Source organism: Pithys albifrons, chromosome 3, assembly GCF_047495875.1.
Source record: "Pithys albifrons albifrons isolate INPA30051 chromosome 3, PitAlb_v1, whole genome shotgun sequence".
Taxonomy (NCBI): Eukaryota; Metazoa; Chordata; class Aves; order Passeriformes; family Thamnophilidae; genus Pithys; species Pithys albifrons.
Genome location: NC_092460.1, coordinates 35,699,540 through 35,717,319, shown reverse-complemented (window position 1 = coordinate 35,717,319; position 17,780 = coordinate 35,699,540). Strand labels below are relative to the sequence as shown.

The 17,780-nt window shown below is 37.8% G+C and overlaps 1 protein-coding gene across 1 annotated transcript in view; it reads right to left on the bottom strand.

Moving 5' to 3' along the window:
* PLCZ1 (phospholipase C zeta 1) overlaps positions 1-17,780 on the bottom strand; it is a 46,139-nt gene that overhangs the window by 1,229 nt on the left and 27,130 nt on the right. Inside the window, exons 10-12 of the mRNA XM_071551367.1 lie at positions 7,055-7,227; positions 4,008-4,140; positions 2,139-2,288 (exon numbers count right to left, since the gene is read on the bottom strand). Coding sequence (XP_071407468.1) covers positions 2,139-2,288; positions 4,008-4,140; positions 7,055-7,227 — 456 coding nt within the window. The remainder of the gene's footprint in view (positions 1-2,138; positions 2,289-4,007; positions 4,141-7,054; positions 7,228-17,780) is intronic.

The window sequence follows — 17,780 nt, the reverse complement described above, 5'->3', positions numbered from 1 at the left end:
ATTTGAGATCAGTTTTTAGGGCATGCACACAATATACTGAAGACTCAGTTTATTTCCTATCCGAAGATACACTTCAGGGACTAAGACTAATTTCTGAAGACTGTTCAAGCCTCTACCTACAAAATGCTCCACAAAGTGTCCTGAGAGAAGTAAAGCTTCCCTTTCTTATCAAAATTGCTCCAGTTTGCATTAAATAATTAACTATTCTTGGATCCCATGATAATAATGGCAATAACTGGATTCCTGTCCTGTTTTAGTATTATACACAGCAGATTCACTGGGACAGGGACTGTAGCACACAATCCCTCTCCACTTGCCTTTAACCACTGAGATAGAGAATTATTCTCAATTTGAGCCCTCTGTTGTGAAACCAGATAATCATTGCATGAAAAATCAAATCCTGCTTCAGCTGGCCCACAAGCATTCCTCCCCAGCGTAGTCTGCTGAGGTGGGTGCCTGCTGCTGGGGAAAGGAAGGCAGTGAGGATACAGGTTTAAATCCTCTCAAAAGAAACTCTGGGGGAGGATGGCAATGGCACAACTTTGTCCCACTGCCTGTCAAAGGCAAAATAAGATGTAAGCGCTGTTCAGCCTCTGGAAGCAACTTGCCCTCAGGGCCACCTCAGGATATGAATCCCAAGGAAAGAGGGACAGTCCTGTAGTACAGATGAAAGCAATGGGAACTCTGAAGAATAAGACAAATCTTAGCTCACTCGTCAGCATTTTAGGCAGTTCTTCCCTAAGAAATACAGACTGCTGTGACTCCCACTGCAAGAACATTATTTTCCCATTTCACCGTTTAGAGAGCTTGGGTACCTATAGCCAAACCATTGTTCCAGACCTCATTTTAGAGGTCTCAGTGCTAAGCACTGCAATAAATTTTGAAATTATGTATCACCTCACCTCTTAGAAGCATTTTATTTATGCCTTTGTGCATCCTTATAACAAATTACATTTTTTATATTGTGTTAGGTGGTGATTGGGGCAATTTTTTTGTCAGCATTTACAGTTTTTGTACCTACATTCATTTCCTAGCATTTTGTGTTACTCCACTCAAAATATTTGCTGTAGAATCTGCGTACTCTTACTTTTCCAAAACATGAATCCCTCATTTTTTACTACAATTAATCATACAGGTACATTGGAGCCACATGGAAAAATTGTATGTATGAAAAAAGCCCAAATCAGTGATTTTAGAGGCATATGTGAACATCAGTGCCTGATATTTAAATGTCTCAGACATTGTGAGTTGGGTTTTTCCATTATCTGGAAATATACAAATATAAGGAAAGTAAAAGGTTATCAGTGTAAAAATTTATGTTGTAGAAAAACAACTGTGCTCTAAGAGTAATGTCTTTGTTCTTCCATAACTCCTCAACCTCAACTAAGAATCACAAGGAGCTTTATGACTTTAGAGCACAGGGAAAAAAAGCCATTTAAAATCCCATTAAGTTTAATAAAAAAGGCACAGTGCCCGTTGCCAGCTCAAATGTTGTGCCTTCACATCTTTATTCACTAATAAAAGCTGTTTGTTTTGTCAGAAATAGCTTTAGAAACCCAATGTAGTAAACAGCCATTTTACTTAAGCCTTTCTCCTTGGCGTACTGACTTCTGTGTGTGCTCTTTGTGTGCAGCCTATTCATTACAAAAGGTTCCAGGATCTGTGTTGGTATAACAATACAAACTCTGGCAAGGAAAATATCTTAAATATTTTGCCTAATTTATAGTCTTTGTTCTTCACTCTGAAAAGTTGCAGATAGGTTATCTGAGGATTTTTGGTGGTTTGTTTTGTTTTAATTTTGTTTGTTTGAGCCTAACTGAGTAGAAAGTGCACAGAACTTCACAGCAGTTTTGACTAATCTCACTTCTTGTAATGAATTAAAATACCATCTGAGCAGTTTCTATCTAGAATGAAATACTGCAGTAAGACTAATTAGATGTCATTAATATTATTTTGATTTCAACATCCTGGATTTGCATTCAGAGATTTGCATAATTCCAAAACCAAGGAATGCCATTTTTACATATAGTTATACAATCCTCTAGAAAATAGACACAATGCTGCATTCTCACAATGCTACAGTAATGACAAAAGCCTGGAATTCTGCAGATTTTTTTGAGATCACATAAATATATTACCGGTATTCAGGCTCAGCACAGGTAAAGTGTATTGACCAAGGAATTCATGGTTAAGCACAGAGAGCTCGTCCTCCACACAGAAGCGTATCATTGCTAGTTCTGGAACTTGGATGTTAAAAGAGAAGGTTTCATTCCATTTAGGGTTTAAAGCTAATGAAAAAAGAAAATAGGATTAAAATACAATTTTATTTTTTTAACTTAATAACTGAATTCTTGTATCTGCTATCACTAGTCTGAATTGTAAAGATTCACTCTTCTTCCCTAGATTTATGTGCTCATTTAAATAGATGACGAGACTCCCACTGGCTGCAGGGTTACATGGATCACATCTTTCATGGAGATTATGGAGTTAAAACTGTCAGTGGGAAACTCTGAGAATGAAACAAACATAGACAGCCTGGGACTTGTTTATAGTATACAGGCCAGCCCCTTCCTAAGGATTTGTCAAGGATTATCATACTGTAAAACAGAAGCCTAAGAAAGTCAGTGTCATCTCTTAGAAGAGCAAAATAGAGCAAGGATAGCCAGATTAAGAACCTCTGCTCAACTTAGATTTTCCTATAGACAGAGAATTCCTATATATGTCTATATAGACATATAGCTTCATGTTTGTGCCAAAGTTTCTCCTTTTACAGTGTTGTAAATAAGGTGGGAGCTAAATAAATTCAGGTAGTAAAATGTTGACTTGACTAGCAATGCAAAAAGAGGATATGGAACAGGAGAGGGTTGCTTTGTCTTGAGCAATGTTCATACAGAGACAAGAAATTCAGGGGCTGATTTAAAATAGCAACCATCTCTGGGGAAAAAAAAAAAAAGAGAAAAGCAAAATAGAAGACAGAGGTGCAGAAGAAGAGAAATCGTAGGAAACTTGTAGTCTGAGACATCAAGATCTATATGAAAAAGATAAGAGAGTGCTTGAAGACAGATACAAAGAGTACATTCTTCACCTGTCAAGCAACTAAGGGACTACTCCTACCAGAAATTTCATATAAGGTAAGTGATGAAGCTAAAAAACTTTCTTCAGAAAAAAAAAAATTAAATTTCCCAATTAGTGTACTGGTTTAGGCTGGGATAGGGTTAATTTGCTTCATGTCAACCTCTGTGGTGCTATGTTTTGAATTTTTGACCAAAGTGCTGTTGCTGAGCAGGACTTATACAGTATCAAGGACTTCTGTCTTTGTCATGCTGCAACACACCCTCCCCATCCGAGTGAGCAGGCTGGGATGCACAGGAATTTGAGAGGAGACAGGACTGGGACAGCTGACCCCAACTGACCAAAGTGATATTCCATATCATACGGTATCATGCTTGGCATAAGAAAGTTGGGGGAAAGGAGGAAACACAGGTATTCAGTCTGTCTTCCTGAGTTAACCACAATGCATAAAGAAACCTTGTTTTCCTGGAAATGGCTCTGTGCCTGCCCACCCACGGGAAGCGGGAATGAACTCTTCATTTTGCTCTGCCTGTGTGTGCAGCTTTTACTGTACCTATTAAACTGTGTCTATCTCAACTAAAGAGTTTCTCATTTTTGCTCTTCCACCCCTCTCCCCATCCAAACTGGGGAGAGCAGGCAATCAGCTCTGTGGGGCTCAGCAGCTGTCCAGAGTGACAGCAGCGTGTAAAAAAAATTCCATCTTCCCTTAGGAAAGTGCTTCTAACTAGGAATTTGTGCTTTTTTAACCTACCAATTGACAAAAATGGCACATAGCACAAACTGCTACAAATTTTGTGCCGGAAGATCCTTGTCTAGAGAGAAATAATTGAAGTTTCTGTAAGTTTATAACAACCTCTTGGGATGCAAAACTGGTAATTCCTTGTAAAATATTATGATACTTTGTTCACAATCAAGAGAATCAGACTGATGCTCACCATTGCTTTTGACAACACTAGATTTCCTCCTTCCTTGGTCTTCTGGCACACCATGAATTTCTATCTGTACGAAAGGGTCAGCTTTGTTAGTCTTCGACTTGGTGCTGGGTGGCAGTTGATGACCACTGATGAGCTGGAAAATTAAAGTTGTAATGTATTGAAATAACTGTAAGAATTGACTATATATAGTAGCCATAATAGAAATAATTGTTTCCTAAGAAACTACTATAAGCGGTATATATCAGTCATAAACTCTTCTAAAAATACATATTAAACCTAGGAAAAAAAGAATATGGTGCTTCCCATTTAATTTTTGGATAATTTCATAGAGTCATAATGGTTTGGGTTGGAAAGGACCCTCAAAGGTCATTTAGTCCAACCCCCTTGCAATAAGCAAGGACATTTTCAACTACAGCAGTTTACTCAAGGTCCTGTCCAACCTGACCTTGAATGTTTGCAGGGACAGGGCACCTACTGCTTTTCTGGACAACCTTTTCCAGCGTCACCATTCTCTTTGTGAAAAAAAAAAATAAAATCTGATATCATGCTTTAAATAATAATTTTCACATTCAAATTTTTATTCAATAGCTAGACATAAAAAATATACTCTGTTAGCATGCAAAATCACAATGTTGGAGGAATCAGCTTCATGATTTTTTTTTTGCATTTTCTCATATCAAGCTCATGATTTCCAATTTTAGTTGTATCTAGTGGACCAGCATTAACATGCCTGTGACATCAGCGTTGTGTTACAGGGTATGTAGCAGACTGCCTCACCTGTGTTCCTTCTCTTGCACAGTAACACATGAAACTCTGTATTTTAGTAAGCTAGCTCCCTGATGCTTTTCTACTTAATTTAGTTAGCTACCTAGAAATTTTGCCTCAGACTGCCCTGTAACCTGACACCCAGCCTAAGAAAGGATTTATGAAAGTTACAATTTTGTCGGCTTTCTGCCTATATTTCAGGACACCTAGGACAGAATAACCATCTGTTCGTAATCTACCTTTTAGAAATCAGTGTATGGAATGTATCACGAGAGAGATACAACCTCGCAAGCCTAGGTGAAATATAAGACTCCTGCTCCTTGTCTCAGGACTAAGCAGCAAAACTCATGATAGAGACTCTTATTCCCCTGTCAACCACCAAAACATCAACCCCCACAAATTCCACCGTTTGCTTAAGTATTTTCTTGAACACCTTGCTCCAAGAAAAGTTCTAGATTGAACTGTTGAAGAGCAGTGGCTCAGCAAGCACTGATGCTGTCCCCTTTCCTCCCAAAAAATAATTACCCCCTTCACTAGAAAGCTTTGCAATCACTCATGGGCTGCCCACTTAGAACCTGGGGAGGTTCTTTGCCATATCCTGAATGCCATGAAGAAAATGCAGCCCCACTGGCCAGGGCCTGCATCACACCCCTAGCCCACTGCTAGGCCCAGTCTAAGTCTCACATGGGGTGGGAAAAAAATCTAAATCCATACATCCAATAAATTTTTGGGAGACCCAAGGTGAAGCAGAAATACAGAGTAGTAAAAAATGTTGAGCTAAGAAGGGTCCTTGTTGTTGGGAATTGTGGCAGATCAGCTTAAGGAGGATATTGAATTCAGTGAAATCAGGCCTGTGCGACTTATCAGTTTCCTTTTCTTCATTGCTTGATTCACTCTCAGTCATTTGGAGAGATTTGGCTTCTAGATATTTTATATCTTTGCCTTCTGTTAAGTAATTTCTTAGTCATCAAGTTAGTAGCTACTTTTCAGCAGAAACTGCTTTTCCTGATTTTGTTTCGTCTTCAACCACCATTTCCTGGGTTTTGCTGCTGACTCTGAATGGGGCTCCCTGTGCTCCACAGTCCCTGAGCTGATGGGATCCCATTGCTTCTCTGTACCCTGCACTATCCAGCCTGTAATCCCACTCTGTGTCCTCAGTCTGGAAATCTGCCTTTCTCTTTTCCAGCTTCTTCCACACTCAGACATTTACTTCCCACTGTCAGTGATTTTGTCTGTCTCCTGCATTGAAGACAACTAAGGGGTTCTGCTCATCTTAATTAATTCCAGCTTTATACAAATAACGGCTAAAATAATTGTTGTGTTTGCCTGGCTGCTTGAAATCATCCAACAATGTCTATTCACAATTTGTATGCTGACTGTCAGGACACTAAAATGTTCATGATTAGATACATGCATTATGTAACTATTTTATAGTTGTTATTAACTAATGTTTTATCTCCACCCTCTATGTCTCAGAAAGAAACAAAATAGCAATTATACACTAATTTTATGCTAATTAAATGGCATTTATGCAAGTAGTGTACTGTGCAATCAGAAATATCAAATTTTCATTGGGAAAAGGTGGTTTTCTAACTAGTGAACAATTATAAAACATCCACTTGACCTCAAAAAAAAAGGAGTTTTCCAACCCATTATTTGTAAATTACATGTATTTCTAATATTTTTAGGAAGTAAATCCCATTTTAATTTGTGAGAAGCAGAAATAATTCAAAGGCTTATTAAGTCATCCCTCTTTTCACACTTATTTATACCATTCTAGGATGATAAATAGTCTTTCATGTATGCATAGGAAGATAACGAAACTTAAAAGAGGCATAAAGATTCCTATCGTAACTTTGAACATTTCCCTTTGTCAGTTAACATAATAACAGTTCATGTGGTATTATTAATATTTTAAGAAAAAAACACCAAAAGGGCACTTTTGGTTTCTGAGTTTTCAGAGTTCAGCCTCCGCAACCACAACTGACCAGTCCCTTTGTCATCTACACTATTTATATTTCTGTAAACAAGACCATGAAAAATCATGTATTTTTACAAACTCCTATAAGTTCTGAACACCTACATATTTTTAGAAAACATAAGTAACCCAAGCAGCAGTAGATATTATATGAGAGTTTTATCATCATCTTAAAAAAAAAATCTTCCCGACAACCAGGAACGGGGATAAAATGAGAAAGCAGAAATAGATAACAAATACATCTGAATGACAAACATTTGTTTTCCCACTTTTATGAAACAAACCAACAATTAAGTAAACTTACCTTTATGGACAGAGACATTGGTTTACTGTGTCCTCCCACGTTTTGTGGTGTAAATGTTGTGTTGGGGTCCCGCAGGAACTCGGGTTTCAGCACATAGCCACAGCCTCCATTGTCCAGGAATTTTCCATGTTGCAGTTCCATTGGTATTCCCTGTGTCTGGAAGTTTAAGGCCACTGTAAAATTATATAAGTATTGATTTTAGTGAATTAGATTTGAGACAATTTTATAAAACAAATAGTAAAAAAAATGCAAATGAGATTAAAATAGGTTTATCTTTCAATTCATCTGTAAGACACCGTTATTTCTCTTAAATTTAGTGGCATACATTAATGAATTGCTCATGCACGAAAGCAGTACACTATTTAGAACTGCACCATGTTTTAAGAATTACCCTATAGATCTTTTTTACATTGCAGCATGTCATATGTTTTCCCTTTTCTTTCTAAATTAGACCTTGGAGAATATGAAAGGAGACATCTTTTTCCCCTCTAAATTCACATACCAGTTTCTTTACAGCAGCAAGACCCTGCTCCCCAACCGTGCTAACAAAGTTCTGGTGCAGAAGGCAAAACTAAAGGATTGCACCTAACCTTAGCTATGGTGCAGAATTCATCACAAAACAATATCACCCACAGGATCATGGAGCTTCAACTTAGTTAGAATATTCAGTGCAAATACATATAAGTTTATAGAAACAATTTTAGAAGTGTTCTTAATTTATGTGAGCATACTCTTTTGAGCTTAATCCTGCACTACTGGTGATTATTGTAAGAATACACCTGACAGATTTTCCTTTCCTTGGCAGTTCAAAACATTTTTGGTTTGCTGCAGCAGCAATAATAAAATAACACACTCCTCGTCAACAGGCTATTGTAATTCATGACATAAATTCAACACTGAAATAGACCTGTTTAGTGAAATTTTCCCCTATTCCAGTACTTCGGAGCTTCCTATCACATTCAAAATAGAAAATGCAGAAGTCAAATCAGTGAAGTGATAACATGACATGTGTTATTAAATAGAAAAGGATAAAAAGTCATTTACTTGATAGCTTGGTAAGAAAAAAAAGAAAGATTTTAAGCAGTTGAAGTGACTCCTCATAGTAATTCAGAAAGAATTCATGTTCCTTTGAATTAATATAAATGTATAGAATGAAGATTTCACTCAATTCAAAAATCCTTATCTCGTGGAAAATGCACAAATTTTTTTTCTCTGCCAAAATTATTTGTTTCTTCACTGCTTTGATGGTCTTTTTAAAATGTTCTGTAGTAAGTGACGCAAATAGGAATGAGGCAGCTGGTGCTGTAGGCCTGATGTTTGCACTACACATGTTTACATGGGTTTACTTCAGAAGAGCTCTGGGATGGTTCCATGGCCTCAAAACCAGTTAATGGCTGGAACACATCAATTGCTCCCAGAGTGCATCATCTATTTCACTGAAAGGAACCAAGAGATTGCTCTGCATCATGAACAAACATGCAGCAAGTAAGAATAATTGGAAATCTTGTCTAACAAAACCCCAAACAAAAAAATCCCAAACAACAAAACACAACATGCACTCTTGCTTTGAACTAAATGTTAATATAGATGCAGAGATAGATGTTTCATCAATATTCAAAGGAACTTTCTTTTACCATTGACAACAGAAATCAGAGTATTCATATTGCCCATTGCACACCACTGCCTTTTTCTAAACAGGGTAAGTATTCTCCTGGTATGGTTTTGGCAGTGGTTCACAATTTGTTTTTTATGACTCAACACATCATCCAGAAACAGACCCAAATGTGGTGCTATATGATGCTTGTCATATTATAATATATTGATTCAAGCTGAGCAATGGATGCTACAGATCTGCAACCCTGAGGGCCCTGCTGTGATCTACAGATAACCCAAGATCTCTCAGCCCAGAGATGATTCCTAGGCCATACTCGGAATATGTTGTTTTAAAAGTGTAACTGAAATTAGGCAAATTGAACAGTCATAGCTTCAAATAGCAGCTTCCACATGATGAAACAAATTACATGATTGCACATAATGAGACTACTGCTAAATTTGCCAAGCTTTATAGGCTACTAAGCAGGAAAATCTGATGTAACAACGGAAACAAGCAAAGGAAAATACTTTGCATTTCATCATATTAGGAAAATTACTTTTGCAACACAAGTGAAGGGCAATGTTATTATGGGTTCATATCTTCAGACATCAACACTATGTTTTCACTTAATTTAATTTTACTTTAAAATAAGTTTAACACACACAGAACAGTAGTTTTAATATACCTACTGGTTTCTCGGTATTGCAAGTTCTAAGCTGATTAAGCAAATGTGAAATTTTGATCCTATTCTTTGAGATGCAAACCTCTACTACAACTATTTGCAAGGTTTGCAGCTGCCTGGAGCCTCCCAGGACATGCTTTATGGTGTATTGTTGATGCACAGTTTTTCTTTTTTAATCAGATGCAGTTATAATCGTTACACTTCTCAAGAAATGACAAGGATCATAAACTAAAGCCTATGCCTAGCAGTGTGGGCTTAGCAAGATTTTCCTTCAGGGAAGACCAAATTTCTACCCAGTGTTTCATTTTAGTATTGCTGAATTCAGGAGCAGTACTGCCAATAACTTCCTTTGTACTGTTGTTTTATGAAACAGTAGAAATTTAATGAATATACGAAGAGAGCTTTAAACTGATGATTTCTTTTAGAAAGAAGCCCAAATGTGCTTATAATGAAACCATCTGAGCAGTACATAATCTTAATGTATGGTTTTCATGGGAAAGGACAGGCACCTGAAGTTTAGCACTGTGTACATTAAACTTTCTCCTCAGTCCTTTCACGAAGCTCTGAAAGCCTTTTAATATTGACATCAAAATAGCAAGGCAAAACATGGGCTTAGAGGAACCCCTGAGCAAAGGAATTATTCAGTGTGATTCCTGCATCTGAAATGGATCTAAGTCTTCCTGGGACCATGAGGCCAAAACTGCTTCAGCTCAGAGTTTTTAATGCTCAAGTCATCTTGTAAGGTACCAAAGCTGCCATAGCTGTCCCAGCAGGCCCTGGGTGTACAAAACTTCATGTAGGACATGGAAGTTAGGAAATTGCCTGGTTCCAAAAAGATGAACCAATCCACACTGTACAGAGGAACACAAAGAGCATATTTGACCTCAGTCCTCTGTATCACAAGTAGTCAGCTAAAGTCAGCCCCACAACTAATTGCAGACCTAACATTCAAATATTCAAATACAGTGCCTTCCATAAGCACTACCCTTCAAGACATAATTGATTTATAGACTAAAAGCAAGAACTTTGTAAAAACAAAATAAGCACTGTAACTATGATTCGAAGGCAGCTGAGGAAAGCTGCTCATCTTTTCTCTGTGGTCCAGCCTCCCAATTAATAGTCCTGTTGGGACTTTTAAATAGTCATTTTATATTTTTTGGTTTTTTTCTTTCTCAGTTTTACTAGCTGTATTATTTCTATAAAATTTAGTGTATTTTCTCCTTTTAAAAGGGAAGATTTTAAAATGGCTAAGGACACATTTGTCACCCATTTTTCTTAATATGAGCTATTCAATTGCATTTCATGTCATTTAAAATGCATCTCAGAATTCATGCCATTTCAAAAAATATCATATGTAAAAAGCATTCATTGCTGGTGTTCCTATCTCCATGATTTACTTCACTCATTTAAGCCTAAAGTGATAAAATACATCAAACTTCCAACCCTTTTATCAGCATTTTTGCCATCCCCTGAGCTCTTTCCAGTTATGTTCTTTAAATGGGCCACTCACAATTAATGCAATACGATTCTGTGCCTTTTAAATATTTAAAATTCGAACTGAATTGCACACAGACAGAGAAATACTATTGAAAACAGGACCATATCCTAATGATCTGGTGTGTGGCCACTGGTTATGAGATGATCTATGTGACTGGATTTGAAGACATTGCTTCCATTCCATGTTAGCCCTCCCAGCTGGGCACTGACAGTCTATCCTTTCTTCTCATATGCAGTTCACAGCTGCACCCAATCCATCACTGCCCAAATTTACAGAAATATTTCAGAAGTCCAAGAAAGATGGAGAGAGACTATTTACAAGGGCATGTAGTGACAGGACAAGTGGGAACAGCTTCAAACTGAAAGAGAGTAGGTTTAAATGAGATGTTAGGAAAAAATTCTTTACTCTGAGGGTAGTGAGGCACTGGAACAGGCTGCCCAGAATACAGAGGGTAAATGTGGCTGCCCAGGCTGCCCAGAGAAGCTGTGGATGCTCCATCCCTGGAAGTGTTCAAGGCCAGGTTGAATGGGGCCCTGAGCAACCTAATCTAGTGGAAGGTGCCCCTGTCCATGCAGGGAGGTTGGAGCTGGGTGATCTTTAATGTCCCTTCTGAGCCAAACCGTTCTGTGATTCTAAGTTCTCACATATCTGGGTATTCCACATGACTATTTTTCCAAAGGATGAAAGTGGCTTTAAAAAAAGGTCCTTCACAGTCTGAATAGAGGGAATGCAGACTGTGTATGAGCTGACTAAAAGTCTGGATGCAAAGGGAGGATATTCAGTCATCAGATTACATTAAAACCAAATGAAGACGTGAAGAAAGGAAGGACAAACTGTATCATGATGACAAACTGTCACCTCTTCCACATACCAGGCAGCAAGCATTCATTTAATGGAAGCAGCCTACATAGCAAGAGGATCTCTTATCAGTAGTAAACAAATTCTATCAAACTAAAATATGGTAATACCATCATCATCTGAATGATAAGTACAAAACTGATTTCTAAGCCTTGTGCAAGCATTAACTATCACAATGTGCTCTAGTACAACTAATATTTCCCTTGGAATAATAATTTCAATATAGTAAATCTAATATGTTGTCTGATGGAGTCTGCACAGGAGAAATGCAATGCATATGTAATATCCTTTAAACCCTTCTCACTAATAGCAGATGCAAGGAATAATGTGCTCCATCACCAAGTGGTCAGAACGTGGAACCTGGAAAAATGGTGTTTCTCAAGCACTGGTTTTATCTGTATCTATCAGAGAAATTGGAAAGGCTTCCAGCATAATTAGGGCTCTCTGACAAATTACAGCATCCTCCTTAGACGGCTCTGAGCAGTGCTTGCCATTTTGGTGTTGTCTTGAGATGTCACTCTGATCCCCACTGCCATCTCTGGGGATTGTTAATTCAGGCTTGAGGACATACTGTCCAAAGTCAGTCTTTTAAGTGCCCTCAGCATCCCTTTAGCCTTGAGCCTTTCTTTTTTATGTCTTCAGGTGTCTTTAGTGAGATCCCACCCAAACTTTACAAACAAGGACGTTGGTCTACACACACAAAAAAAAAAAAAAGGATAAAGTGATTGGTTCCCTTACAGCACAGAGCAGGCTTAAGTGGATAGTATAAATTTTGGCACACAAATGCTCATCTCATTTTCTGACCAAAAATGTTGGTCAAGATGTATGTATTTTTTGCTTTTACTTACAGCATAAAATCAGGTTTTGCTATTCAGAGTCCAAATTTTATTAAGCTTAACTATAATTTCTGGCTTTGTCATTGACATATCTTGAAATGCTCGCTCTTATTCTACAGATTTATGACTTACAACATGAGGGATTCTGCCATTGTAAGAGGGACTAGTCTTCTGAGAACTGAGAAAATGCATAACTGTCTGACATAACATGCTTAGGATGGGCAGTCAGTCTTTTTTTATTGTCTTTGGACCAATTCAATACTGCTTCACTAAAGATACTGTCCTTAGAAATTTTAAGAATTCAGCCATACAGTTCATCATTGATGACATCGTTCCTACATAATTACAAGTAGTTCTACTGGAAAAAACATGTTGGGTGATTAAAAGTCATCCATTGTCCAAGTATATCTGCGAGTGGTTTCAATTAGGGATCCTCTCTTGTGAGGTTCTCATGGGAAAAGTACCAAAAGCATTATCAGATCTAAAATCTAAATTGATTTTTGCTATCTAATTAATGTGTCAGTCTGAAAGTTACACTGCAGTTCAAGTCTGAGCTTCTTTTGCTTGTCATTTAACTGATTTCATTCATCATTAAAGAGATACTATTCCAAAATAATTTTTAAAATTTGTTTGACTTGTGATTCTCAGCAGAACAGTATACTTTACCAGCTTCCCTTTCCTGTTTTAGTCTGAGTCACTGACATAGTTTAGAATAAGATCAGCAAGGATTTCAGAGACATTTGTGGCCCTGAAAATTTTTTCTGTCTTTCTTTAAAGTTTACTGGATTTCAGCTAAATTATTTACTGGTTATATTCTACTGGTTGCCTGAAGTGAGGGTAGCTGGAAAAACTGATAAAATTAAATTTCAATGTTTATTGCTTTTAAGTGAAATTCCAGTATCTATTACACCAAAAACTGTCTAAAAAGAAGCAAGCTACAGAGTAAAGAGCTTTTTCATAAACCTGGCAGTAGACACATTTCTGCAGGAGAAATGTGAAACCATCATTCAAAACAGCTCCCAGCCCTTGGAGCCATTCCAAAGGAAAGCTGAGTGCATTTAGGGAGCTTCATATACTGAATGATAACATCCCACCTAACTTGTAGGTGTCTGCACCTGAGTTAGCTGCCCCACTACAGCCTGTGAAGATCAAATCAGTGAAGTTTAACAGACAACATATAAAAAAAGAAGAGTCCTTACTGGGAGTATTAGATTAATCATATCCCTGGAGCCTACAAGTCTAATTGCTGTCCCACTGGGCCAAGGACTTATGGACAGTAAGAGGCAAAGCAACCTTTTGGGGGAGGTCCATAAACCAGGATGGCTGTGTGGCCTATTACAGCTGTGGAATTTTTTCCAGCTGCACGAATTTGCTGATAATAAACACACTTCTTTATTTGGCATCTTAATATTATCTTTTCACAGCCTATTATTCGTCACTATTTAGTAAGATCTATGTTAGGTTATGCAGAGACATTTCTGCAGCAGTTGGAGGGTATGGAAAACATGGAAGGGGAAAGAATGTTAGAGAGGGAGTCATATGAAGTCGATCAAAGACAGTGCCTGGCCCTCCAAGGTTGTGTGCATGCTCCCCTGTCAAGCAGGTGTTAAAACACCTTTAAGAAGACTCAGTCAAGGAGGAAATAAAACAGGGAGACTTTATCAGCTGAGTTCATTAGCCAGGTTGTAATAAATGTAGTTTTGACTTCTTAAAGAAGAATTTTTGGACTGTTTAAACCATATTAGGAAAACAGCAATAATACAGGTATTGACAAAGAACCCAAGCAAGGTCAGACATGAGTCATTTTAAGTTGCACAGGTAAGGCACACCAGGATCTAAATAAGTGTGGGGTTTTTCCCTAAGTAGCTTCAGAAGTTAAAAGCAGAAATAGAGAACTCCTTATCCCTCCTCTCTTTACGTGTTCTTTTTTACCATATTTTGTCATAGTATTGCACACAAGATTGAGCCATGAAACAGATGTGACAAAATTGCCAAGCTGCATTTCAATGTCACAGGCCAAACCAAAACCTAGAGTAAGAAAAAAATCCATCAAAGAAGCAGTGAAACTTTCACAGTAGCCTATAAATTTTTATGAGTGCTCCAGAAAGCAGATGCTCTGTTTCTCTTCTGAAACAAAATTCTGTATCTGCCATGCCATGGCTTTCGCATATAACTTATGACATCTTTTGGTGATTCCTGTAGAGTGTTTTGATACATGGATAATGTTTCCTACTGCATGCAAAGGCCATAACCAAGAGGCTATTTAAGTCTTTCTGCTTTTGTTTTTACTGAAGGTTTCTTTTGGTTTGGATTTTTTGCTCTGCTTTTTCCGGTCAATATAATTCAACTGATATATGTTTATTTAAATAACTGTCCTGAATTTTCTTTCCCTGCATTAATCTTTACATTCTATCTTATTTACTAAATAAAAAAGGAGCTATGGATACACCAAACCAGTTTTTTCCAGTGCCACACTGCAGTTGTATGCAGGAGGCATACTAATTTTCACAGACTATAAAAAGAGTTTTTTCTCCATGAGACCTCTTTGTTCACAAAACCTATCCTGCTCTTATGAGTCTCAATTTTCAGAGAATGGACGTGGAGTGCACAGTGATATCCAAGAGCGATTTCGTGGAAACTCTATAGTTTTAGCTGAGGGTTTTAACTTGCCTTCCTCTGGAAATTAGGTTTACACAATTACACATCTCATCCTCAGCCCCAACAAATCTTGAGCCTGTTGGACTGTTTCATCCTGCTTTAGCTGAATGCCAGGCTGCTCCGAGTTAAAATGTTCCAAGCAATTTAGGGAAAATTGCTGGTAAGGTACAGAAAAGGGCACTGTTTTGGGTCGATCACTAAGTAAAGGAATAGCTCAACTTTCAGCATTACATGATGCAGAGGCCTGACAGGTAGTGTTATATGTAGGTTTGAACAAAACCTAATATATTTTCTTTGCCAAGCCAGAACAGTTATGGAGGTTAAAGGAACTTCAGCTAGCAGGGTGCAAGGAGCTGAGGAAGGGGACTAGGTAACATAGGAGGCATCTGAGAGTCCTGTGAACAGTTTTAGGGAAGTCGTAGAAGGGATCTGGAGGGATGACTTCTGTGCATGTGATGTAAAGTACAATGGCAGGGAGATGGGAAGGGCATGTGGAGTATGCAGACACAGGACAGACATAAAAATAAAAAAATCTGTGTAAAGTCAGTAGAAGGACATCAGCAGAATATTCCCTGATATTCGCTCTGGGAGTTGCATTGTGAAGAGCAGTTAAATTTCTACCAGTTATCTAAAACAGAGTATGGACTTAAGAATAGATCTAACATGACTTGGAAATAATATATGTTGAGAATTGTTTTAATCAGCCTATTCTCATGAAATTTGTTTGTTGTTTGCTTTTTTTTTTAAATGAAGATGCAAATGAAGTGACCAAGAGCACAAATCTAAGCACTTCCTGCATATTTTCAATTCTTCCAGGAAAGGGCCCAAACCCCCAGTTACACGAAAATTCATTTGTTTTTCATACTAATGTTTAGGGTGACTTTTCATTAAAGTATACTCTAAATAAAACAGTCAATGTAATCATATTGAAAGACTTCAGTCCTGTCTGAGATCCAACAAATGGATATATTTTGCAGAGATAATCGTGGAGATTTACAGGCTAGAAAGAAAACTAGTAAACTGCAGCATGATAAACCTGGAGATTAATTCAATTTTAAATAAAGGACCTCTGGCTAGTGCTTCCTCTAAGCATGAAACAAACTTACTAGTGTTTAATAGTAATGTGGATAGGATATAGAGTGCAACACCCCAGGTAAATAACCCAGCAACAGCATGACATCACACTCAGTGAGGATCAGCCACAAGGACAGAATATAATCAAACCAATTTCACATGGTATGATAATGGCAAGATACTTCCAGCCCAAGTCCAAATCTGTACTATAAAAAAACATTCTTAATGGACACAGACATAAACAAAATCTATACTAGCTAGTAATTTTTTTACTCCTACTGTAGTTGTAAAACTGTACTTCAGCATAAAAGCCAGGATGAGAATTTGTGACAATGAGAGAGTTACGGTGGTTCTGAGGAAATTGCAGTTCTTCATGGAACAGTCAGCACTGAGTGGCCAAATTCACACAATCTGTCTGGTCTCTATTTCCCATGTTACCTCTACACATGGCACTGACAGTGTGAACAGCATGGCACAGCTCAGGGTGGGGACAGCAAAGGGTAAGAAATTGAGGGTTGAGGATGTCCCCCATTGCTTGTGGCCAGGGCCACAGATGTGGAAACAGCAATCTCGGTGAAAGCTGATGCATGATGCTCATTCTAAGTTTTATAACTGGAGGAGAGTAGCTGGGGATTCATTAGGGGTTTAAATATGATAATACGTACAGTCCTGATTGTGTGGAACTTCCATACTGTTAACAATGTTTTGGAGAAGCTAATTAGCTACAGAAGAAATTTTGGAAGCTGAGAAAGGAAACAAGAAAATGGAAAGCCGGAGCAAGGGTGACATAAGTTCTAGGGCCCTACAGGCAAAGTGAAATCTGTGCCTGTCCTTGGATGAGTGTGGATTTTAACATAACGAGGTGAGACCATACCTTTCACCTCTCAAAACTGGGAGCCTAAGGCAAAATGCCCTGCTCACCCCACAGTCTCCCTCAGGTGTCCTTGGCATAGACTCAGAATGAAAGATAGAATATATATGTGGATGCAAAAAATATTGTTCTCTACCTAAGGCTGAAGAAGATGTAACAGACAGCAAAATATTCTGTAATTGCAAATCCTTTAAACCAAAGAACAAAGAGATGAAGGCAAGACTATCTCTAAAGCCATTAAAAAGGGAGAAATGATTACAGGTGAAAGGTTATTCAAACCTGCCGAGTGCAGAAGTCATGCTTATTTTTAACAGTCTCAAATTAATAATTTTGATTAAGAGAAGCAGGAGTTATTTTTATTTCATTGTTCAGGGAACTTTGGACTGGAAGTTAAGATGCTAAATTTATGTTGCACCCTTTCAGCAGTATATCCTGTTCTGGGAATTCCTGTCACCACTATTAATTGTGCCCATGTCTCCTGCATCTGTGCAACTCAAGTCACAGAAAGCCATTGAAAACTCACATCTCTTTCAGAAGATACTTCCATTGCTGTGTAATGGAGGCTTTTAAATGTTGTATTGTTTAAATAAACTAATAATAAACTAAATAAATTAATAAAATATAATAAATGTCATATTTGGGATAAGATACAGCT